At 37.6% G+C, this 27,282-nt stretch overlaps 1 protein-coding gene across 4 annotated transcripts in view; it reads left to right on the forward strand.

The window, feature by feature from the left end:
- Positions 1-4,106: 4,106 nt before the first annotated feature.
- Positions 4,107-27,282, forward strand: part of GABRG2 (gamma-aminobutyric acid type A receptor subunit gamma2) — a gene marked incomplete at both ends in the record, with an annotated part of 120,700 nt that continues 97,524 nt past the window's right edge. For all 4 annotated transcript variants that reach the window (XM_082651964.1, XM_082651965.1, XM_082651966.1 and 1 more), the window contains one exon: positions 4,107-4,213. In XM_082651964.1, the coding sequence (XP_082508090.1) occupies positions 4,107-4,213 (107 nt within the window). The remainder of the gene's footprint in view (positions 4,214-27,282) is intronic.

Genomic DNA, 27,282 nt, shown 5'->3' on the forward strand with positions numbered 1-27,282 from the left:
TTTTCGCTGCATTGGGTCTTCATTGTGGTGGGCAGGCTTCTCATTGTAGTGGCTTCTCTTGTTTCGGAGCATGGGCTCTAGGTGCCCAGGCTTCAGTAGTTGTGGCACATGGGCTCAGTAGTTGTGGCTTGCGGGCTCTAGAGTGCAGGCTCAGTAGTTGTGGCGCATGGGCTTAGTTGCTCCGTGGCATGTGGGATCTTCCCGGACCAGGGCTCGAACCCGTGTCCCCTGCATTGGCAGGCAGATTCTTAACCATGCTCCACCAGGGAATTCCCGGAGTTAAATTATTGACAAATCACTTTAATGTTGTGTAAGATTAGTTTTCTACTGTTTTCAGGTTAGTTTCAGTTTTGTCCTTAGGCTTAGAGCAAATCCTTCAAACTCCAAACTCAGTATCTCGTACAGGGAATGGCAGCCGAAACACTGGCTCAACTTTTTCAGTCTTTCAGTTTTTTTTTTTTTTTTTTTTTTTTTTTGGTCTTTCAGTTTTTGCTTTCTTGCAGTCTTCTTGGTGCCCTTCTGCTCTTTCCATTCAAAAACAAATATCTAAACAAAGTTTGCATGTAGATCTGGAGTCTTACCTTTCTGTTGTTACTTTGTTTCTATGATTCCCACCCCACCCCACCCCCCGCCCTTAATTTGAGCTGCTCTGGCAGCTCCAACTCTCCTCTGAAACCTCAAATCAGTAAGATTGTTGCCTTCTAATAATTTTAACCAACCTTTACCTCTGCAATTCAGGGTTTTCCAGGGATAGGGGACTTTCCAAGCTAAAACCAGGGAAGTTCCAGGCAAATAGGGAGAACTTGATCATTTTTTAAGCATCCTTAGGGAAAATCCTCATAATCCTAGATCTCATCCAATTCAGTTTCCTCTTTTTATGGTCAAACCTTCACCACTTTCAGCCTGCTTTTGGTGACTTTCTAGTACTTTACATAGTTGTTTATTTAATGTTTTGTCGCCCAGTTATAAATGTTATCTGCAGGATGGTTAGTCTACTTCATCATTAACCTAAGTATTTTAATTCTGCAAGTGATAAGAGATTTGGTGTCAACAACCAAATTGATCCAAATTTTGACCTTATAATTCACTTCTGTGTGTAGTAATTATAATAATAGTAATAGTAATAATAATAATATCAAAGTAAAAGTAAACTTCATTCAGAGAAAATTAACCTGCCACACAATTCTCCAATATATTGACAAGGGCTTGTTTGAATAAGAGGTTGCAGGTGGTAGTTTTTATCTTTCTACGTTTTAATAACGTAAAAATATTAGTATAAAATGTAGGCATATATACACATATTGTTTGCAATGAAAATATGAACATCACATTTATCAAATAATGGGAATTTAAATATGTATCACAACATATCTTCTTAAAAATGGGCAAGATTAAATAATAGCTAAAATGTGATTACAAAAGAAATTACTAGATGAAGTATCTTATAAACACCAGTGAATATATGTGTGGCAAAATCTTAGAAAATTTATTAAAATACTTTTTTTTTTCAGAGAGCAGCCGCCAGATAGGAAAGCTCCACAGAGGAAAACTGAAGCTTACTAGCCAGGAATAGCACAGTTAAAATTGTACCCAGATACTATAAACAGTAAGATTTCCTCTGTGGATTCTCTTAATATGCTGAGAGGTATTCCATTATTGAAATAGATTATAATTTACAGGGATCATTATGATACCAATAAGGAATCAGAATTTGAATTACTACTTTGTGAACGTGATAGCATTCATTCTCACAGCTTCAGTATGCTTATCACTAAACTCAAGGGGGGGAAAAAACTTATATTGGAAAATTGGAAATGTTGTATTTGGTAGAAGGCAGAATTGTCACATCAGTTTTTATTTACAACCTAGTGGCCTTGCATATATGTTGGGTTTGGCCTCCTTTGTATTTTAAAGATTAGGACATTTCTCACAGTTATATTCCCATTTCCTCCGGCAACTGCCTGGAACAGAGCAGTGGCAACTCCATTCAGATGGGGTATGGCCACCCCGGTGTGCATGGTTTCCACCACTTTACTGTTTCACAACTAGCCCTTTTCTTTTACTTATCTCACTTGCTTGGTTTTTGTAGGCATGGGAACATGTAAGCGTTGGCCTACCAAAATATGAGAGAATGTCTTTACTGAAAACACAACAGTATACACCTATTAACAACCTAGGCTCTTTCTGTAAAAAAAAAAAAAAAAAAGAAACTTATAAATATAAGGAAGGCCAAAATTCCTCACAGTGCAGTAAGGAATAAGAAAATTGCAAAAAAACGGATTTGCATTTGTTCTGCCTCTAATTTAATCACCAAAAAAGAAGTCAGTTGGCTACTGCATGTGAATGCTGTTGTTTTAACTGGATTTTGTTCAAACGCCGTAAAATAACTGCCTAAGTTCTAAAGGCATGCAGGTTTCCAGGCGTGTCTGTTAGGGCTTTTTTGCTTCAGAATGTGTCTCCTCAGCCTCAAGGAAGCCACCAGTACTTCTCTCTGCTTTCCTTAAGTATATTTTAGGATTGTAGATGAAGTGTGCACCTACTCATCCCATGTTCTATTTCTATGCCTCCTGGACTCCTTACTCAAGTTCCCCACCTGGAAGACTTTCTTGTAGAAAAGGCACTGGTTTTGAAATGACTCCCTGCTATGTTCCAGGAAGGGATCTGATCCGTCCTCTTCACTTGTACTTCTACATGAACATCTTTGCTGTGGTCTCAATTTTGCAGGAACCTTGAAACACTCCTCCACTTTCTTCTCCATGATGAGTGAATGGGATTTCCTCTGCGATGGATGAGCTAGGTTGGCATAAAGGGATATCTCCCATGTATCAGTATCCATGGTAACATTCTAGGCAAGAAGGCAGCATGCTAACACCACTCATCCACCCCAGAAATTTTCAGAATTGTCACCAAGCAGAGCAACAATAACAAAAGTCAAATCCCATAGAGCAAACAGAAATCCCTTTATATTGTTAATGTCCTCTTGACCTTCCCCTTTGTCCAACCTCCTTTCAAAGAGCAGCCTCCTATTTTGTGGTCTGTAGACTTTACTCAGGCAGCTATTTTCATGCATTTATTTTCTTCAACCTTCAAGAAGTTTGTATTTGTACATTTTCACTAAAGATGGAGAGCAGAAAAAGGAGTGAATACTGGGGATCATAGATTCTTCTTGTTTTGTAATTCTATCAATGTTTTCTCCCTTCATTAAAATTGAAAATTCACCAAATCTGTTTTCTTACGGGATGGTTTACAGAGAAACAGCCAATCCTCCCCCACCGTCTGCTCCCCCTCCCTCTACAATGTAACCGTGATTTCTAATATTGCATGATTTTAAATAAGGATTCTTGGCAGATCTGAAGAGAGAACCCTTCTGTCGTTGGTGATATAGTATATGGTCTTCCTAAGCACCTCTGGTCCCCGTGAAAGCCCGTCCTTGCATACTTTTGTGGGCAATAAAGGGTTAAAAGGCGCTGGAAAGACACCACGCATGTGTTAATTCCTGCTGCAGCAGCGCGCATTGCTTCCACTTTGACCTCATAGTTAATCTGCGTGATAGTTAACTCACGCAGAGACTCGTGCATTTCTTTTAAACACACACACACACACACACACACACACACACACACACACACACACACACACACACACACACACACACACACACACACACACCTGCTGCCCTCTAAAAGAAAAATCAAAACAAATCAAATAAACAAACCTCAATTGATGGACCTGGAGGAGTATGTGTGAGCGTGGGGGGCATGAGTATGTGTACGAGTGTGCATGCGTTTCCCTTTCCCTTATTTGTCTCCTGTGCGTCTCTCCCTGTACCCTCCCCCTGCCTCAATTATATTATTCCCCGGGACTTGGAAGATGCTCCCTGAGCTGACGCTTTGATGGTATCTGCAAGCGTTTGTGCTGATCTTATTTCTGCCCCCTGAATATTAATTCCCGAAGCTGCTAGCAATACAGCTCCCCAGTGACGGGACCTACTAGAGGCAGGTGGGGGGAGCCACCATCAGTTCATAAGCATAATAATAATACAAAGGGGAGGGATTCTTCTGCAACCTAGAGGCTAGAGGCAGGGGAGAAAAAAAAAAAAAAAAGCGATGAGTTCGACAAATACATGGAGCACAGGAAGCTCAGTCTACTCGACTCCTGTATTTTCACAGAAAATGACGGTGTGGATTCTGCTCCTGCTATCGCTCTACCCGGGGTAAGATATGCCCTTTCCGGCGTCGTTTTGTTTCAGAGAGGTTGGGGGAAGGGGTGGGGACAGAGGAACTCGGGAGACCACCCAGATTTAAAAGACTCTTATAGGATTTGGGGCTTTGTAATTTAGGGGAATGTGAATATTTGGGGCGGGAAAAAGGAGGGAGGAAAGAGAAAGGTCACTTTCATTTATTTATTAATTTATTGGATTTTCTTTATTTGTTTTAGAATGGATATGCTAACGTCATAAAGACTTTGTGTTTGGGGAGTAGCATTTTGACAGTACTGCAGTCTGATGTCTAGGTGGGCTGTGCTGATACATGCCGGCATTTGAGGCCATGTTGGAGGCGTTTGGGTGCGGGTCTGGAGGAGAAAACTGCAAATGGGGTCCTGGCGCACACCCGGGAGACGTGTGTGTGTGTGTGTGTGTGTGTGTGTGTGTGTGTGTGTGTGTGTGTGTGTGTGGATGGGTTCTGTTCCTGTATCCAAAGTATTGCTTGCTCCTGCACCTGGGCATTCTTAAGATCAGCCAGCCAGGTTTTCTATCCAGCCCCATTGACTTGGCAGCAGACTCCCTGGTGGGCTAACAGGGTTCAGCACCAGGGACAGCAGTCCTGTCAGGGCCAAATGGAACGAGGCTTGTCTAACCCCACGGGACAACTTTACATCTACACAGGACATCGTTATAGTATAGACAGAAGGCCGATGGAGCCGAAGAGCACTAGTGACATCTGGGGACCCTGCTCTGATTATCCCTAACCCCTCCTTGAGATAGGAGGGGCATTGCTGGGCATGGGGTAGAGAATGTAGTTAATCAGTGCATGGAGGGATATATGTCTGGAAAAGAGTTGGCTTTGCTGCAGTGTTGAAAAATATGCTGAGCCAGGTGAATGTGATGCCAAAATTGAGAAGTTATGCATTAATGTCTTAGAGCCTTGTTGCACTGAATAGAAAAGATGGGAAAAGGGGGTGGTGGATTTCCCAAAATCCTGAGCAGGTGTGTGTTGCGAAGTGTTTTGCACCTAAATTTTTTTGAACTTCCCTGCACCAAAGGTATCAAAGAACTATCCCTTCACATATAGTTCATCATTTATCCACCCACCAAAACAACCCCCCTGCCCAACACGTACCATCAGGATTTCCAGAGGTCCATTGTACTTATATTACTTGCACTCTTCTATACTGTCACTTTGAAATAAAGCTGTAAAAATATTACCCCAAATCTGCTCAAAAAGAAAGAAAGAAAGAAAAACTAGCTATAGAAGAAATCAAGCCATTGCCCTAAGGTTTTCCTGGGAGTTGACACTCTTATGTAGTAGTTGTAACAACGGGAGATAAAAGGGATGGGGGTTAAAAGATTATTTTATTTTATTGAAAATTTCTAGTTAACTTCACTGGTCCTCCATTCTCTAGGGTAGGTAATGAGGAGGTACAGATTTCAGTAAAAAAGAGACCCAAGCAAAAAAGGAGTGAAAGTCTCTCTTTGGAGTCTTTGGAGTTTCCAAGCAGAGAGAGGGGCCTGCTTAATTCTACCAGCACTTTTCATACCTCCCTGCTTTACTATAAAAATAGAATATATTTTCTTTAAGAGTGTAAGATTAAGTAGTTTTCTTAGAAGAAGGCTTTTTACTGGAAATGGTTTATGTGTAATACATTTTAGTGGAATACTGGAAAAACAGTTCTTTTAATTAAAATTTGCACACATATTTTACTATTTAATGTTGTATGTAACTCTTAATTTGTTTCAGATATTAGAGAATTTATAGTTACTTGTTGATAGGAAATATCATTCTCATGTTCTTACCATTTATGAAACCTGTGGATTAAAATCTAGTCAAGACATAGGGAAATATGTCTTTCCTTCTTACACACTTACATCCATCTTAGTAAACAACTTTATAACTGAATAGATGAGAATATTTTTATATATTTTACTCCAATGGTCTTATTTTAACCTAAAATGTGCAATTTTATTATTTTTCCTAATACTATCATATTAAGATGTCTTCTTATTGCAACAGTCCCACCTTTTCTTTTCCAATTATCATATAAAAAGTAATACTTAGTGATACATTTTAATTTTCACTTATCATAGTAGCTTAGATGAGCTTTTTAAACAGCTCTAAATAATGGGAGTTATGTGTCATATAAACTCTCCAATAGGAGGATATTCACATTTTCTCAGTAATAACAGAATGGAGTCATTGCAGTTTGGTGCAGAGAATGTGATCAGAGTTTCAGTTTGCTGCAATCCCATTTAAAAAAAAAAGCCATTTGAATGGCTGAATAGAGCTGGATGAAAATAGGAGCTTTGATCTCTGAAGCTGATCTTGAAGAAAGATAAGTGACTAGAAAAATGTGGGATTCTGGGAGCAGTTTGAAAAAGGCTTTTTGGGTAAACAGTGGTAGTAGAACTACCTAGAAACTTGAAGGGAATTTTTTTTAAAAAAAGAAACATTTAAATGACTTTTCATTTACATAACTCCAAAGAATATTTTTCACTCTCATTAAAATGACTAAATTCATTAGTTTGTGTCTCTACAAAAGTAAAACAAAGAGGAATATGAAGCATTGAAGTGAGGATGTTAATAGCTAATATCTCTTCTTATATGTGGGATAGTTAATTTCTTAAACTCAAAACTATCTAAACTGTCACATATCTTATATACAATGCTATCATAGAAATGGTCTGGGAAACTTGCTAAACTTGTATGATTCTTGAACCATACAAGCTTGTTATTTACTATCCTTCCAAATTCTCCACTTGGTTTTATTAGAAAAAGAAAAATGAAATCACTTCCTCAGCGTATTTAATTGCTTATAGACATAACATTTCAAATAGTCTACGCTGAGGCAAACATCTATCTGGAAAAAAAAAGAAAAATATTTATCACCCAGTATTTCCCAGGATCCAGCTGCCCACTACCCTCTAGACAAAATATCTGGATTGTAGGCAGGAATTTAAAAATTAGCTTTTAATTTAAATTCGTTACGTGTCTCTGATATCCTAGACTCAGTTTAGAATACCTAATCTCAAAATGATTGAATTACAGAATATTTAGTGGTAGAGGTCTCTGTTCTCCGTATTTTAAAATTTGCTTCATATCAAGGATTTGTGCTCAAACTGGAAGAATGTTAAGACTGACTTTAGAGACTTTATCTTTGTTGTAAATATTATTTTACTAGGGCTGTGGCTGCTTCTCACCATCATAACTTCGTAGTCATTCCAAGGCAGACTTTCCACAGCTTAAGTACAAGTAGGCTTTATTGGAATGACATATACTTGTTGAAGGGGAGCAGAATTTGCCAACACAAAATATGCCTCTTTGGCATAAGGATTATTTAAGGCTGATTATTTTTAAGAAACAGCAGATACAGGTGAAGCTTAAAACTGAGTGGAAGTTACCCTTTTGTAAGAGGCATTCACATTTATAATGGAAATCTCCATGTTTAAGGGTGTCTCCCTCCCTGTACCAGAAAGAAGAGTTTGCCTAAATACCTAGAAACTTACCAATGGTGAAGGCAGGGGCTTAAATCTGCCTAACAACCGTCCCCTTGTTGACTGTGCTTTACTTAATAACCTCCCATAACTGGCTTCCCCTCCTCCCAACATCTTTTGTCTTTAGCTGGAGATGGTATTTAAGATGATGGCTTGGGCCATTTGAAGGACTTACTCAGCTTTCTGGGTATCTCCCATGTATACAGGAAATATACATGTTGTTACTTTTCTGTTTTTTTTTCTTTTCCTCTTGTGAATCTTTTTATTACAAGGATGTCTCAACCGAGAACCTAGAAGAGTAGAAGGAAAATTATTTTTCCTCCCCTACATGGTCATCCAAAGTACTTCTGCTGAATTCAGTGATCACAGAAGATTGGTAAAAAGTTAAAATTAGTGCAGTTCAGGAATTGTTTGACCACCCAGGTATCAGAACAATTTAAAAATTCAGGATTTCATTTGGGATAGGCACATTACCTATCCAGGTAAATGTGAAAGAAAGAATTCATCCTCTGCTACTGGGTTAGAAGAGATCCATGTGACATCTTCAAAGTCAGAAACCAGATAGTCACAATACAATATTTTCAGATTTTCCAATCTACTTGTGTCATGTATATACATACACTGAATCAAATTTTTTAAATATATAAATATTAACATATAATAGATTTTAATTAACATATACAAAAGTTATATATTTTAAATGCATAAAATATAATTATATTATACATAACATATATACACACACACACAATTTTTACTAAAATCTGCGACATAGTTGTTGTCAACCACATTCGACAGACTTGGAAACCAAGATTATAGAGAGATTAAATGACTTGTTTAAAGGCAACAGATAATTAGAAGTAACATCAAATAATGATAATTATGTATGTGGATAGAAATAGAGTCCTATAATGATAGGTGTATACATTTATATATACTTCCCACCATCCTGGGGTTCCTTTCTGGGTCCCTTGGTGGGTGCTTTCCAGGAACCAGGACATGTTTCTCACTCCAGTCAGCAGCACTAATCGACCCGCCCCCCTCCCGCCCCCCCATAGTTTGCAGCGAGTCACTGTGAGTTCCACTCATGACCTGCCAACAGTGTTGATGCAGCTGGAGCTCTCTGCCTTCTGTAGTGCCCCTCCCCCGCAACTCAGCACTTAACCCAGTACTTTTCACCACTTTGCTCCAGACCCCTTCTCCCATAGCAGGATCTCAGAAGGCCTTTCACCTCCCTCCCTTGTCTCTTGGGCCATAGCCACTCTGATCTCAGTGTATCTTTTGCTAAATACACTTTTTCTGTATAAATAAAAAATGATTTGGAGTTGTTCTCTGAAAAAATATTGTAAAATGTATATATACAAGATAATGATAACTGATTATATTTTAGATTTGTCACTAATGACTTCTGAATTTTGTGTTTTCTGTTTTGTTTTATTCCTTCTGAATTTTTTGATCAGTTTCATTTCATCAGTACTGTTTGCTCATAAGGGTAGTAACTAGACTAGATTATTAAGTTACCAGTCAATTTTAGTTTTTATAATTATCTGATTTCACCTTCATATAATAGAAGTTAGAATAGATACCTTGCATCCAATCAGCCCACTGAATAAATTAAAATGTTGAATCCATATAGTAGTGTGGTTTGAGGTCCTCAGTCCCATCAGTCACTCCATTTCTAAATTTACCTCACAATTTTGATTGAAAGCTCTAAACAGATATGCTTAGAAATAAACCACTCTTCAGTTGTTTCATGAGTTTAATAACATGTTAAATGATATTATTTAGTCCCTGGGGAAAAATACATTAAGAAAGTATATTTTCTTAATGGTTATGTATAAATAAAGCATAGTTTAATCTGCAATTCAGTCATGACCCAGAAATTTAACTACTGCTTGTCATCCCATTTTCAAAGAAGAGAATTTGTCCTCCACTGAGAAAATTTATAGGATAATTTGCTTAATGTTGTCCCATAGTTTTCCTACAGAAATTCTATATTGAGGCAACCATTCTGAATATTAAAGTAGAAATTATGTTACTGTTTCAATATCTGGATAGCTCTATCTTCAATATATAGATATTTAAAGTTGACCTTTTTAATCACCTCAGTCAAACGAGCAACAGCTCGATTAACTGTGGCACGTGAAAACTTAATATCAAAGTGCTTAAGTTTTAATTTCTAGAGGAATAAAAAGTTACACTTTCTACAAATTAAGGCTTTATTTTTTTTTCTGAGAATGTTTTCGTGCACACTTTTATTCTCTCTATAGCTTTGTAAGTTAGATAAGGAAGATAACATTTTAGATTGTCCAAATATTCTTTTTTTTGTGTGTGTGTGGTACGTGGGCCTCTCACTGTTGTGGCCTCTCCTGTTGCGGAGCACAGGCTCCGGACGCGCAGGCTCAGCGGCCATGGCTCACGGGCCCAGCTGCTCCGCGGCATGTGGGATCCTCCCGGACTGGGGCATGAACCCGTGTCCCCTGCATCGACAGGCGGACTCCCAACCACTGCGCCACCAGGGAAGCCCCTTGTCCAAGTCTTCTTGAATGTTGGTTGTAGAGCAAGGGTTGAGACTTCCCCAGCCATATTCCTAGTGCAATACCCCACACCACTCAACAATAGTCACCCTTTTTCTTCGTAAAAGTAAGAAAATACTTGGATTGTTTTGAGGTGTAAAAGGCTTTACTGGGAAAGTTATTTGCTATTCATTTCTTCCATATTCTAGAGAATACACATCTTTTAAAAGGAAATAAAAACCTCCTTTTAAGTTATACATTCGTAGCTTAGATAAAATTTAACTCAAAATCATATTAATCCCCACTGTATTATGAAATAAGAGGGCAAAATCTGGTAATAATTCTATATTATTATAAAAATCATTATGGAACTCTATAAAGTACCATGTAAATGCTAAGTAAATAGTGCTGATATTTCATTCTCCACCAATTCATAAAGAAAACCATCTGAATACCAAATAACATAGTGAGGAAAATAAAGAATGCTTTTTAAGCAAAGGTCCTTTGTAATAATTGAAACCCTGCCATGAACTCAAGTATAGTAGTAGAACCAAAGTTTATGTGGTGAGACAGATAAATATCAAGTTCTGTAATTTATTTAGGCATATTTAAATAAAATGGCCAAAACAAACTGAATATAACTTTTCAGTGTTATCTTGGTAGGAAGAAATAAATGACTTACTCTTATTTATGATCTTTTGTGCAGGTTAACAGTCCCTTTATATAAACTGCTTTTGAAAACACATTTGAAATACCATAAGTGAGGGAAAAAACTCTAGATATAAACTATAGAAATGAATTAATTCTTAATTCATTAAAGGAATAGTATTGCAGCCAGGTCTGTTCTAGGAACTGGGTATATACTTATGGGGCAAAAGTCTTGATGTCCGCCATCATGGAGTTTGCAATCTCATGGGGTGGCAGGCAATGATCAAACCAATATACGAATAATTATTAAGTTTTAACTCAGGTAAATGCTACACAGGAAAGTCATACGGTGCTATGAGAGAATATATCAGCTTTCTAACTTGATGAAAGCATAGGCTAGAGAAACTGAGTGAGATCCACAAACTAGCTGAAACTGATCTACAGTCATCTAATTGATCAGTTTTAATATTTCAACATTCTTTTCTTGGTTATAATAGTCTTTGCTGGATTTTTTGCCCTCGGTTGAAGAGGTTGTCACTTGAAAAGTGAATGGTATTTTCGGGGAAGAAAGGTGGTGAAAATTTTTTTAATGTTCTGAAAACTATTTTTCTTTACTATTTAAAAAATTATGTAATAGACAAGAACTATATTAAGGATAATTAAATAAAGTAACACATCACTTATGACATTATTTTAACACAAACTAAATTTACTAACCAATGGCCAGTTGATGGGCTTTTGCTCCACTCACCCCCATCCAGTACGTCTTCAAGTTATATATGCATAAAAGTAGATCTGTTTTCCTACCACCACCTCCAACTGAGACATGTCTGATTCTTTGTCAATCCAATATAAATAGTCAACTACAATCAAACGGGGAAAAAACACATGACCATCTTAAATATAAATACCAGTTGTGAACGTCAGTTAATTTCAGACTTGGATATAATACGATAAGAAAAATACAGTGAATATTTTGGGGATTTTAGAATTACATGCAAAATGCACCGTGTATGACCTATAAAAATGTGTACAGAAGGAGACCCGACACCTTGTGGGATCTCAGTTCCCCGACCAGGGATTGAACCCGGGTCACTGCAGTGAAAGCTTGGAATCCTAACTGTTAGGCTACCAGGGAACTCCCGCAGTGACTTTTCAATATTGATAAATTATAATCTTTCAGCAAGAGAATAGATGCTAGTAATTATATGCTAATAAATTATCAACTGTTTTTTTTTAAATCTATTTTACCTATTGTCTTCCAGTATCCCCCTTCATCTTATTCTTAGAATTAGCAAGTGTGCATTTAGTTCCTTTCAAGTAATCATCATTCTAAAAGCAAAGTGTCCTATACTCATACACATACACACAAATCTGCAGCTTTGGGTAATGCCCTTTTTAATCTCAGAAAAGAATACTTTTCCCATTATATTAAAGAGATTGAGTAAATATATATTCTTCTTAAATTATTCCAAAAGAAAGAACAAACAAGTTATTTTAAATCTGAGGTAGTATTCAGATATTTCCTGTTTTTAATAGAAAAGTAATTTTCCTTAGTATTTCTTAGAGGGAAAATTTAAAGTGATAATTTTTAAAGTCAATAACAACATCTCAGTGATTCCAGGTAAAAATTATCATTTAACTAAATTACCTTCTTTTAACTTAACTTTATTAATAAAAATAGGCATTCTTTATTTTAAAATTAATTCTTAATTTTAAAATTAATTCTTAAATTTTAAAATTCAACAATTTTCAGAAAAAAATTGTTGAATTTTAAAAAAGTGTACATTTGAAATTGATTATTCTTCATTAAATTCCACAACAAATTATTTAATTAATTACTTAAATTATTTAAATAATTACTTCATAACCTTCATAAACCCATACTTTATTAATCAAATTATTAGAAATTATAAAAATTTAGACACTTTTAGTTTATTCTACATCCGGGTAAATTTTTCATTATTTTATTTTATTTTTTACTTTTTATTTTGTTTTATATTGGAGTATCATTGATTAACAATGTTATGTTAGTTTTAGGTGTACAGCAAAGTGATTTAGTTATACATATGTAAGTATCTATTCTTCTTCAAATTCTTTTCCCATTTAGGTTATTATAGAATATTGAGCAGAGTTCCCTGTGCCATGCAGTAGGTCCTTGTTGGGTTATCTATTTTAAATATAGCAGTGTGTGTGTGTCAATCCCAAACTCCCTATCTATCCCTCCCCCCACCCTTCCCCCCTAGTAGCCATAACTTTGTTCTCTAAGTCTGTTTTTTGTAAATAAGTTCATTTGTATCATTTGTTTTTAGATTCTGCATATAAGTAATAGCATATGATATTTGTCTTTGTCTGATTTACTTTGCTTAGTATGATAATCTCCAAGTCCATATATGTTGCTATAAATACCATTATTTCATTTTTTTAATGGCTGAGTAATATTCCGTTGTATGTATGTACCACATCTTCTTTATCCATTCATCTGTCAATGGACATTTAAGTTGCTTCTGTGTCTTGGCTATTGTAAACAGTGCTGCAGTGAACACGGGGGTGCACATATCCTTTCAAACCATGTTTTTTCCAGATACATGCCCAGGAGTAGGATTGCTAGATCATAAGGTAGTTCTGTTTTTAGTTTTTAGGAACCTCCATACTGTTCTCCATAGTGGCCGCACCAATTTACATTCCCACCAACAGTGTGGGAAGGTTCCCTTTTCTCCACACCCTCTAGATCATTTATTGTTTGTTGATTTTTTGATGATGGCCATTCTGACCGGTGTGAGGTGATATCTCATTGTATTGATGGTTTTGATTTGCATTTCTCTAATAATTGGCGATGTTGAGAATTTTTCATGTGCCTCTTGGCCATCTATATGACTTCTTTGGAAAAATGTCTATTTAGGTCTTCTGTCCGCTTTTTTTATTGCGTTGTTTGTTTTTTTGATTTTGAGCGGCATGAGCTGTTTGTATATTTTAGAGATTAATCCCTTGTCGTTCGCATCATTAGCAAATATTTTCTCCCATTCTGTAGGTTGTCTTTTCATTTTGTTTGTGGTTTCCTTTGTTGTGCAAAAGTTTTTGAGTTTCATTAGGTCCCATTTGTTTATTTTTGTTTTTATTTTCATTACTCTAGGAGATGGATCGAAAAAGATATTGCTGCAACTTATGTCAGAGTGCTCTGCCTATGTTTTCCTCTAAGAGTTTTATAGTATCTGGTCTTACATTTAGGTCTTTAATCCATTTGGAGTTTATTTTTGTGTATGGTATAATTTTTAACTAAATTATCTTTGGGAAGTCCCTTAACCCTATAAGCACCATTTGTTTTATATCTGTAAGACATTTAATTGATATTGGTATATTGTAGTATGTAATGTTCACCCCTAAAAATGTGGAGAGTGAATAACAGAAATACAGCCATGTTTAAATGTTATTAATTTAAAAATCTTTAATTTTATGCCTTCTATTATGAAATGATACTTAAAATATGCCTGAATTTTCCAGTAACTGATTTATTGAAAATGCTGGATATAGATAGCTATGGTCTAGAAATTATGATTCTCTTTAAATGTCATCTATTGAATCTCTCTTCCCCACACCTGGACAATACCTAACGTAAAAGCAATGAATTTTCCATTCATTTTACAGTTTATAATGATCTCATTTTCAGGTATTAAAGTCTCATCTAAATTGATCCTTCAAACTCTCACTCACTTTAAATTTTTTTCTGTTCTCTGATCAGCCCTGACCTAAGATTTCTGCTGCCTGCCTGACACTATTTCTTCATTTTTTTGTTAGGCTCCTCTTCTCTTTTTATTATGCTGCTTTTGGCTTTTTCAAGATTAGAGTGGAGGGAGGAAGGGCAGTTACCTTTGCGGAAAGATCTTATTGTTCTCTGGGTGAAAAACGCCTAAATGTTTAGTCATTCTTTCATGGGGGGTTGGATGGATTCTGTGGAGCTAACCCTCTTCCTCCTTCCTCCTCCTGGGGACCTTTAGAATTGCACTGTTCCCTGACATGGGTCATGCTGTATGAGGGCTTGATGTTTTATGACAGGCCCTCAGCTCCACTCTAAAGACACGTCTACCCTGACCTTCTACTAGCATTTTCTTGCCAAATAGACTGTTTTTCTGGCATCCATTTAGCTCAGGAGGAATGAATGAATGAAAAACAAACTCAGGAAAATTGCTTGTCGCCTTCAGAAAGTGAAGGTCCTTTTCTCACTCAGATTCACTATTGGGATTGTTCAAGCCAGCCTATCACCTTTAGACTTTTCCAGGAAAAAATCAGGCTACATTAGTCATTTGGACTGCTTAAATTAGAGACCACAGGCCAAATTTTGCTAAGAATTCTCTATCTACCCTGTGTTCAAACAGCATTAAGAAGCAGATATGTAAGTTTTCTGTTTTGGGTAGAGATAGCAATTACCCCTGTTAGTCTCCCCTAAATGGTAGACATCAATGAGTGGGTTTCTTGACTTTGTTTTCTAGTTGCCTTGAGGTAGAGGTGGAACATGTATCACTGTGAGGAGGGGATATGAAACTGCACTGTTCTTTCTACACTTAGGCCAATAAACTTTTTCCATAAGAACTGCTTTCTTATTGAATCCTTAGACTCCTATTTTACAGCCCCAAAGTGGGTGAAGGAAAAAGAACCCAGGACTGGTTTCTTGCCTTCTCTAGCAAGTTCTGCCTCTTCTTGGCCGCCTACCACATTTGTGTTAAATGAGAATATAACACTTCTCACTTATTTTTCTCAGTGCTGGGACATCAGTTATGATAACAATGGGGAAAGTATATTTAATATTACGTTACCCGTGCAATTCATTTCTTCCTGATATCCACTAGTTAATTCACCTTCTTCAAATCTTTGCTCAAATATTGCCTTCTCAGTGCCTACACTGATTACTCAATGTAATACTGCAAATGTCCCTCAACCCTATACTCACAATTCCACTTATTCTCTTCTGTGTTTTACTTTTCCTTAGTCTTCAGTAATTAAGTAGAAAATTTTTTATTATGTAGCTTACCGATTTATTATTTTCGGTCTTCTTCAGCTAGAATCCAGGATTAATGAGAGCAGAGATGCTGTTTCTTCCACTGTTATACTCCAGGCTTTTAGAGAAGTGTCTTGCTCCTAATAAATGTTCAATAATTACTGTTTAATTAAATAATAAAAACTGCATCTCCTTTTCCCTGAAATTTATCTTCTCTTAAAAAAGGAAAAAAAGGTACTTCCCTGGTGGCACAGTGGTTAAGAATCCGCCTGCCAATGCAGGGGACACGGGTTCGAGCCCTGGTCCGAGAATATCCCACATGCCGCGGAGCAACTAAGCCCATGTGCCACAACTACTGAGCCTGTGCTCTAGAGCCCGCGAGCTACAACTATTGAGCCCACGTGCCGCAACTACTGAAGCACATGGGCCTAGAACCTGTGCTATGCAACAAAGACAAGCCACCACAATGAGAAGCCTGCACACCGCAATGAAGAGTAGCCCCCGCTCGCCGCAACTAGAGAAAGCCCATGCTCAGCAATGAAGATCCAACACAGCCCAAAAAATATAAATAAATAAATAAATGTTAAAAAAAGGGAAAAAAGAATCTTTTCCATAGTACCTCACTCTAAGTTCAGCATATATGGCTGGTGACCAAAACAAAAAAAAACAAACAAATCCTACAGAATCGTGTAGTCCTTAAGAGCATAAGCTATGGAGCCATACTTGACCAGGATTCATATTTCTGCCCTTGACATTTACTACTTGATGGCCCTCAGTAAATTTATTAACTGCATTCATCCTTAGTATCTTCATATAAAAAAAGGAAGATAATAATTCTTCAAAAGCTACTTTTGAGTAGCACTTGACATAATACATAGTACATGGCACATAGTAAACTTCTCTTACATGTTGTTTTTGTTACTACCTCAGGGTCATTATTTATTTCCTGGGGATATTCCTAGAGACACAAATAGTCTCTCCACCCCTGTTAAACGCTAAATTTGGGTAAAGTACAGGAGAGGGGTTTCTTAATAAAAATTCAGTAATTCTCTAGTCCCCTGTCTTAATTTGTATAAGATGAGAAAATTGGATAAAGGTCCATAAGTTTCTGGAATGACTATACTGTTCATTCATTTTAGATCAATACTAAAAACTTGATAAAATTCCTAACACGTGTGGATTAGGTCCCAATAACAATAAAATATGTGGTGACACATGGGACTTCTTTCTGAAGACAGCTTCTTTAACTATATGCAAAAAAGAGAGAACTGATATTTTTCTATTCAAGGTCATAACTGAGTCTTCATTTTTTGTGTGTGCCTTATGGATCTGATAATAGAGTGAAATCCAACATCCTCTGTCACCTAGGTTACTGCATCAGCCACCTAAAGTACCTTTCTGATGCCAGCTTTGCTACCTTCTGATTTATTCACCACATAGCAGAGAGACTTTTTTCCTAACAAATATTTTCCTAAATAAGGACATAATTTAGATTCAATAACTGTTGAGTGTTTAAGTGTAGAGTTAGATAAAATCTTTTCCAAATGTGTACACCAGTATCACCACCACCCATATGTATATATACATACATATATTAGTTTCCAATATATATTTGTTTCCATCACACTTGGAGGTTTTCTTCTGCCCTTTCCAATTAATCACCCTTCTAGGCACCTGCCTTCTCCTTGACTTCAGACTATAAGTAATCTCCCAAGCACATTCTTAATAGATGTTTAAGTATCAATGAAATATTTCAGAAAAATGAAGATGTACATAAAGCAGAAGTTTCAAGATAACAGTTATACACTCTGACTCACGTGACCTCAGTAGTGTCCTTCTGAATTGCTATCTTGTGAATCACATTTTGTTTAATCCCCAGTGACTGTGTTCCTGGCACTATGCAACATGTAGAAGCTATAGCATTGAACAAGGCAAACACAGTCCTTGTACTTGTGGAATGTATATTTTAGAATAAAGACATGCTTTTAAAAACATAATACTACATTATATATATCATATATTATAACCATACTTTTATATATATTCTTATAGACAATATCCTACATATATATTGATTTGTTTCACTTATTGCCTCTGATCTAAGTAAATTTGTGTAACCAGATAGATATTTTACACTCAATCATTTTTTAAATCCACATATCCATGTGATTCTGTCCATTTTCCCCTTGAAACTGGCTAACATGGGATATTATTTGACTCTTGTTGAGCTTTCAAGCACTATGTTAAATGCAGAATGAAAATAAATGTAAAGTAGACAAATTTCCTCCTTCCTATGAAGGAAGACACATTTCCTATGAAGGCTTCCTGCCTTTCTGCCATAAATAAATAGGTATTGCATTCTAATACTTGTTTGGCACTGTACTAGGGACTGGAGATAAAACAGGAAGAAATACAGACATCTTAATCCTCTTAGACATTGCAGTCTAGGGACAGGCAGATAGTAAACAAACAAATTTCAAATTGTGGTAAATGCTGAATAACTAAAAGGTGTGCTATGATGGAGAAAAGAAAAAATTGTTTTAGATAGAATACTCAGGAAAGGCCACTCTGAGTAATGGATAAGAAGTTGAGATAATAAGAGTATTAAAAAAATTCAGCCATGAAAAGATTGAAGGGAAGACCTCTCTCATTATAGGTAACAGCAGATTGCAAGGGCCCTGAATGGAGGAAAAACTTGGTGTGGTTTAGGAACTAAAATTAGCCCACATGGCTGGAGGACAGTGATCATGGATGAAAAAGTCAGGATATAGGATTTGGGAGTCAGAAAGCTGCTTCCTGTGGTACAACTTTGAGGCCATAGTGAATATTTTGAATTCTGGGAAATACTTCATATAATACCGTCAGTTTTATTCTTTTTTTTTTTTTTTTTTTTTGCGGTACGCGGGTCTCTCACTGTTGTGGCCTCTCCCGTTGCGGAGCACAGGCTCCGGACGTGCAAGCCCAGCGGCCATGGCTCACGGGCCCAGCCGCTCCACGGCATGTGGGATCTTCCCAGACCGGGGCACGAACCCACGTCCCTTGCATCGGCAGGTGGACTCTCAACCACTGCGCCACCAGGGAAGCCCAATCAGAAGTTTCTTAATGGTTATGAGACCTGCTTTGATATTACTTGTGATCATGTACCTGAGGATATTGGAAAGAGTGGAAAGAATAATGATAGGGAAGATGCAGGGAGAAGCATGGATTCTGTGGGAGCTCCTTTTTTAATTTGTGCAATAGGTTTGCAGTCTCTTGAAAAAGGTACTGAGAAAAGACAGTAAGTTGTTATTCCCTTAAGGTATTTTCTTTGTAATATGAATTCTTTATCATTTAAAGCATTTAAGCTATCGTGTGACAGGGATCTAAATTTGCAAAAATATGAATGACACAAACTGACCTTTTTTCTATTATACAAACTTATAGTTTTTTTATGAAACCAGCATGCTGATTTAAAACACCCTTAAACTTCGGGTGAAGTTAAGATGATTTCAAATCCATTGGGATTTTTTTTTTTACATTGTTCCAGAATTCTAAGAACAAAAGTAATTTTGGACTTTCTAAAATACATCCATAGAATACTTACTTATGCTCACTGCCAGCACAGAACTTTTTAAAAAACATCTACCATATTTTCATAGGAAAAAAAAGTAATAATTCCAAGTGCTGAGAATGGTGTTTAGCTCATAGGAGATATCTGTGAATAATCACAAGTGAGTGAATAAATACACAACTTCTATGATCTGGAGTATTCATAATTCTTAGTTATGTAAATTTATGTAGAGATAAAGATGGACTATTGATATAATGAAGGTAGAGGGAATGAGGAGGAAGAAAAATGAGAGCAACAAAACTGAAACAGAAGACTTGATTTACTTTTTCAAGTGATTGATAACACACTGACTTACAGAAAATGTTTTATCCAGGAAGAGTCAAATAATGAAAACTTAAGAATAATCTTCTAAAAGTGGCCACACCACAGGAACAAATGTCAAATTTGTATGACTTGAACTTAAAGACTACAGCATGATCTTCTAGAAAAGAAACAAGGGAAAAGAAAAGAAAAAATGTAGAGAAAGAAAAATTCCCAGAATCATGGTCACTCAGATGGACACATATTGATAAAATTCCTACATGAAAATGAAAATACAGTCAGCCACCTGACCAAATTTGTTCCATAGTTTCAAACATCTATATTTTAGCAAAATCAGGATATTTCATTTCTTGCTATGATAGAACAGACTATAGTGATATGAATTTTCAATACATCTAAAGTTCACTTGAGTTTGATACACTTGAATATACATCTGAATAAATGTTGATATTGCATGCAATATAATCAGGCTTCATTTTTATAAACTGGTTCTCGATGACCTTTATACTAAATTTGGAACAGTTTGACCTCTTGTTCATGGACTATGAGAAAATACACATTTGTTCTCTTACCTACCTGTTGCTCCCTTGTAAATAAGTGGACAATTTTGCATGTTTATATATATTACCTTCTATTTTGCTCGAAGAGGAATGAAAAGTTTTATAATTTCCCCAAAACATTTTATGCTCTAGAGAAAAATATTAGTCTTACCATAGAAGTTGAGTTTTGGAACTGATTACAGAGGCATGCTGATAGAAATAACCTTCATTCATATCAAGTTGGAGGTGCTGGCAAACAGATTAGTCACGTTCTACCGTGTGACAATGTTTTTCTTATTGCCTTGTGCTGTTAATAAGTGTTGCATTTTTTTCTAGCTATTCAGATATTTGTTTGTCTCTCCAAATAGATGAGAGGTGTTTTGATATCAGCATTGTACTTTGCACATCTTTCCATCTGCAACTGTACTTGAACAAAAGAGTCTCATATACAGGCTGATTAACTGAAGGAATGAGGAATCTAGATTCACAAGGCATTGTTCCCCAGATTCAACCACCTTCATGATTTTTGCCACATCTAAGTGACACTTGGTTATTTTTTTACTTAATATTTTTCATAAACCAATGTCTTTTTTTTAAATTAATTAGTTTTTTTGGCCGTGCCATGCAGCATGTGTGGGCTGGGATCTTAGGGATCTTAGTTCCCTGGCCAGGGATCGAACCCATGACCCCTGCAGTGGAAGCATGGAGTAGTCTTCACCACTGGACTGCCAGGGAAGTCCCAGCCAATGTCTTTTAAATCTAATTATTTTATTTAATAAACTTAAAAGTAATTAAGCCCAGAAAATCAGTTTCATTTTTCATAACAGAAGAAAACTGCAAAGTAAATACAGTGAAGCCAGAACAATGTTATCAAGTTTCAGTTATACATTATTGTCTACCAGAGGTGCTAAGTTTGTTGTTGTTCTTCTTTAGAAAGTAGGTTAGCGAATTGGAGAACATGGTTGTAACTAAGACTTTGTCTTTAATATGATTGGATGAGCGGAAAGAAAATTTAAAAGAGAAAAACTTTCTAATTATGAATTTCAATGTGTTTTAATGCTATGCATATGCGACACTTAAAATTGTCTTGGGTACTAGCATCAGGTGTCCCAGACTTTGGGAAGCACTGATATGAAGTTATCTTAATAGGACATAGGCTCTTAATTGCAAATGATGCTAATTTGAATTTCCAGTATACCTTGAAACACTATAGTAAGTGACATTTATTTAACTCACTTGAGAGCAGTTACCAACGTGCTATTTATTCAGAAAAGAAAGTTCAAGCAACTGAGTCATGTTTTCTTGCAGTAACTCTTCATCCTGGCTACACCTTAGATTTAGCTGAATATCAATGGCTTGGTCTAATCCTAGTCTAATTAAATTAGTAACTTAAGAGGTAAGCCTTCAGCACTGGAATTTTTTTTTTTTTTTTTTTGTGGTACGCGGGCCTCTCACGTGGGATCCTCCCGGACCGGGGCACGAACCCGTGTCCCCTGCATCGGCAGGCGGACTCTCGATCACTGCGCCGCCAGGGAAGCCCTGGTATTATTATTATTATTTTTTAAAAGCCCTCTAGGTAATTTTAACATGCAGCCAGGGTAAGAACAACTGGTCTGTATCCAGCATCAGACATTCAGTGTGTGCTGGACATTGTACATTCTTAGTGAATGATAGTAATCATATAAATGAAGAAATTCAAAGTATTTCCTTTTTGAACTATTTCTCGATGGTAAATAATTATATTCTTCTCTGACAGTAGCTTTATGTTTTGCATATCTTCTGTGGTTAAAATTGGTCTTGGATGTCAATAGTCAGAAAGTAGCAAGAGGGCTTCCCTGATGGCTTAGTGGTTAAGAATCCATCTGCCAATGCAGGAGACACAGGTTTGAGTCCTGGTCCGGAAAGATCCCACATGCCGCGGAGCAGCTAAGCCCGTGCGCCACAGCTACAGAGCCTGCGCTCTAGAGCCCACGAGCCAGAACTACTGAGCCCATGTGCCACAACTACTGAAGCCCGTGCACCTAGAGCCCATGAAGGCAACAAAAAAAGCCACCATAATGAGAGGCCTGCGCATTGCAACAAAGTGTAGCCCTGCTCGCCGCAACTAGAGAAAGCCAGCACTCAGCACCGAAGACCCAACACAGCCATAAATAAATAAGTAGATAGATAGATAGATAGTAAGATATGCAAACTTCATTTGTGTTTCTAGAGTGAGAGAGAGCAGCCCCAAAAGCTGTGCTGGCTAGTTTGTCACCGTGTTGTAATAGTTCAACAACAATGCAAGTACAGTATCTAAGTTCTGTTATCTTGTAGAAAAAAAAATTACTGCATGAGACCAACATACTTGGGGCCCCAATTCAGGTAACTGCCTTCTAAAAATTCTACTTGGGTGTACAGTGTACAAGATAAGTTGTCTCAGTTTCCCCAGGATAATTCAGATTTTGAAGCCATGTACACTTTACCACTTCCTACCTGTGGCAGAGTGTACACAAGCAAAAAATTGAGAATATTATTTTTCCTTCTAGTGTATTTTTCATTTCAGTTATTGTAGTCTTCATCTCTGTCTGTTCTGCATATTTTCTAACTCTTTGTTAAAAGCTAACTTCCCGCTCTATGCATCCATTCTCTTCCTGAGTTCTTTGATCATCTTTTTTTTTTTTTCTTTAGATACCTGCTCCTTTTAATCACAAAATAACACAGTTCTCAGTTTCGTTTCTGCTTTGTTCAATTCCAACTGTAGCCTTTTTAACAAAACATTTTCCTATTAACTGAACTGTAAAAAATACAACCAAGCTTGTGCTTATTAAATATACATGTATATAAAAAACATACAAAAAGTACAAGATTGATTACGTTAGGAAACTTTTACAGTGTTAACAATCCTGTTTTTCCCTAAATCTTTAGTAAAGGGCCAAAGGTCAAATCTCTCTGTGCACAAAAAGTCAATGTGACTGAACTCCTGAATTCAGTATCTAGGCATGCTATGCACAGAATTAACTTTAATATGTAGTCCTTAAAAAGGAGAAAAAAAAAAATAACCAAAACACACCACAGGACAAAAAGTTCTTCTTAAATCAAATTCTGTTTGTGAATTCAGCAAAATAATTTCTATAAAATAAAACAAAAATATTTAAATAGAATAGAGTGGACTGTATCTATTTGAAGGGGTATTTGGTTTTTAGACAGGTTGAGAATTGGTAACTTGAATGTGTGTAATTTTTTGGAACCTGTCTTTGATCATCTTTAGATCATTACTCTGAACACTTTCTCAGGTAGACTGCCTATCTCCACTTCGCTGCTTCTTCTGGGGTTTTGTCTTATTCCTTCATCTGGAATATGTTCCTCTGATGTCTCATTTTGTCTAAGCTGCTATTTGCATTTTTATGTCTGTGGTAGATTAGTTATGTTTCTGTAGGAGGCGTCCTATGAGTCCTAGCAGTACACTCCCCTCTCAGCACCCAAACTATACGCTCTGGTGGTTCCCCCTAAGAGGGCTGCTTGGGTCCTTCTCCTGTGGCAGGCTGACTATGTGGGCTGTCTTGTAGGCTTGGTTGGTCCCTAGTCTGGTTGGTTGCCAGGCCCTGCCTTGCGTGGATGCTGCCGGCTGCTGTTTAGTGGGGCCTGGTCATGTGGTGGCTGATTGAGGAACCCTAGGGGGCCACAGGGCTAGTGCTGGCTCACTGGTAGGCAGAGTCAGGGTGTCAGAGATTCTGGGGCCATTGCCTACCCACTGGCAGGTGAAGCCAGGTCCTGGGGTTAGTGCTGGACTTCTGGCAGGCAGAGCTGGTTCCTGGAATCTGGCTGCAGGGCCCAGGGGTCCCAGAGCTCATTTCAGATCTTTGGTAGTAGGTGCGGTTTCTGACACACACCGCTGGGGTGTCCTGAAGGTTGCGTTGGCCTGCTAGTGGGCAGAGCCAGGGCCCAGCTGGTCCCAGGGTAGGGTCTGAACTGTATTGTAGGATCATAATTTTCGTACTTCTGGTGTCTGCCCCCTGGCAGGTAAGGTTGATCTAGAGGCTTGTGCAGGCTTCCTGGCAGGAGGTGCCAGTGCCTGCCCACTGGTGGGTAGAGCTGGGTCTTGGCCCTCTAGTGACCTGTGCCCATGTCTAGCGGGCGTGTCTAGAGGTGGATGTGGGCTCTTTAGTCTTTAGGTAGCCTGTCTGCCACTGGTGGGGCTGTGTTCCCACCCAGTTAGTTGTTTGGCCTGAGGCGTTACAGCACTGGCACTTATAGGTTCCTGGGTAGGGCCAGGTCTTGGTGCCAATGAGCTGTGGTAGCTGCTGTGTTCCCCAATACATCTGATGTCAGTGTCTATGTCCCCAGGGTGAGCCACAGCACCCCCTTCCCCCCAGGAGACTTTCCAAGACCAGCAGGTTAGGTCTGGCCCACAGTGCTCTCAAATTACTGCTTTTGTCCTGGGTCTCAGTGTGCATCAGGTTTAGCGTGCACCTTTAAGAGTAAAGTCTCTGTTTCCTCCAGTCTTGTGGGGCTCCTGCAAAGCCCTGCTGGCTTTCAAAGCCAAATGCTCCAGGGGCTCATCTTCCAGCTACCAGACCCCTGGGCTGGGGAGCCTGACGTGGGGCTCAGAACTCTCACTTCTGTGGAAGAACCTCTGCAATATAATTTTTCTCCAACTAGGGGATATATGATTTGATTGTATTGCGAGTCCTCCCCCCGACCTGTCTCATTGTGGTTCCTTCTTTATGTCTTTAGTTGGAGAAGGTCTTTTCTGGTAGGTTCCAGTCTTTTTCATCGATGGTTGTTCTGCAGATAGTTATGATTTTGGTGTGCTCGTGAGAGGAGGTGAGCCCAGGGTATTTCTACTCTGCCATCTTGGCCGCTCTCTGAGATTATTATTTTTTATCATTTTGTAAATTATCACATAAAAGTGCTTTATAAGTAAAGGAATAAATTAAGAATGTGTCAGTTTAACAATCATTATTGTCATTACCAAAATGTATTATTATTTATGACATAAGAATTCCTGTATCCATTGATATGTCTTTCTTACCACAATTTAGCAACAACACTTTTATTTTTATTCTGACAGCCATAGACAGTTAACATGACTTTAGAATTGCTTTCTTGGGTTAACCTTGGCCTTATTTCCTTTTTAACCTCCCTAAATATCAATATTTTCAATATATGTTATTTGAGTTTTCATATGCAAGGAATCAATAGCATTTAATGACGAGAGTGATGACAATTGCTGGATGGCATTTTATATAGGCAGTTCATTTTAATATTACCTATAACTGTGACATACGCACATTTGTAAAGAGTGAGTTTTACCAAGTTAATTTTCACAAATATTGAACCTTTAAAAATAATCTATACTCTCACTGATTCATTCAGTATTTTGAAAAAGTATTCATTGGGTGTTTTGTCAAGCACCAGACACTTGCAAAGTTTTGGGAAACAATACTGTTGAAGACAGATATTTCTTGTTGAAGACAGATATTTCTTGCCTATTATTTTGCTATTAACATTCAAGTCTAAACCAAAATTTTAAACACTCTTTTTGTTGTTATTGTGAAATAAAATGTATACAAAGTACGTAAGTACATAAATACGGACCAGTGCATCGTCATTAATTGAAATAAAAACCCATGTTACCACCCACCCTTTCTGGAAATAAATATTGCCAACACCCCAGAAGACATCCTCAACTCCCTGCTGATTTCTATCTACTTTCTTCTCCCTCAAAGTAATCACTGTTCTGACTTTGACCTCCATAGTTGAATTTTACCTGATACTAAATTTTATACAAACAGAAACACAGCGTATGTGTGTGTGTCTTGGGTGTATGTGTTGCATCTTTTGCTCAAATGCTTATTTTTCAGATTTATGTTGCTGCACGTAGTGGTAGTTCACTAGTTGGTATTGTTGTATAGTGTTTCATTATGTAAATATGCCATAATTTATTTATTCATTCTACTATTGATTTAGGTTATATAGATTTGTATTACCAATAATGCAACTGTGAACATTCTTGTACACGTCTTGGGGTAGATGTGTGCGTGCATTTCTTTTCGGAATAAATCTAGGGATGCACTTGCTGGTTGACAGGATACACAGGTGTTCATCATTAGAATATAATGCCAAAATGTTTTCCTTCCAGCAGTGTATGAATGCTAGCCACTCCACATTCTCCCACTTTTATTTATGAGTGAGTTAAAACAAATACACAACAACAGCAACAGCAAATGCAGTGAGGGCACTAACTGTAGGAAAATGGACTTCAATGATATGCCTAGAACATGACCTGATATTTTTTTTCCTATTTACACCCTCTGTTCCTAGTGACTGCTGTGGTTCTCTTCTCCACATTTTCCCTCCTGTGAATATCCCAGTTTTCATTTGCTCTCTGTGAAGTCCACATGCTTTTGGGGATGTCGATTTCATCTTTGACACTAGTGGTAGGATATATAATTATACTAAAATAATGAACAGAGTCCCACCCTCTAGCTATAGACATGGCTTCATATGTATGAATTCATATGTATTCAGGCCAGTGATTCACAAAATGAGACCCTCTGGGGACTTTTACAAAAGTAAATTGGAAGAGTTTATCTCTGTTTTCATGGATATAAAAAAGGAAGCATAGAGGTAAGGAGTCGTTGCTAGCATCTTGTGACTGTACATTCAAGCCATCTTTGGGTTGAGGGTGATAGCATGGTGGACAGAAGGGTGAGACAGAAAGAGTCTGAGGTTTTTTTTTTTTTTTTTTTTTTCTGTACGTGGGCCTCTCACTGTTGTGGTCTCTCCCGCTGCGGAGCACAGGCTCCGGACTGGCAGGCCCAACGGCCATGGCTCACGGGCCCAGCCGCTCCGCGGCATGTGGGATCCTCGCGGAACAGGGCACGAACCCGCGTCCCCTGCATCGGCAGGCGGACTCTCAACCACTGCGCCACCAGGGAAGCCCAAGAGTCTGAGTTTTTAAATACGTAGTTGAGAAGCTGAATCAAAGCACCATGAGGCTTATCCTACATTAAGCTTTAAAGTTA

Source organism: Grampus griseus (genome assembly GCF_964374135.1).
Source record: "Grampus griseus genome assembly, chromosome: 3".
Classification (NCBI taxonomy): Eukaryota; Metazoa; Chordata; class Mammalia; order Artiodactyla; family Delphinidae; genus Grampus; species Grampus griseus.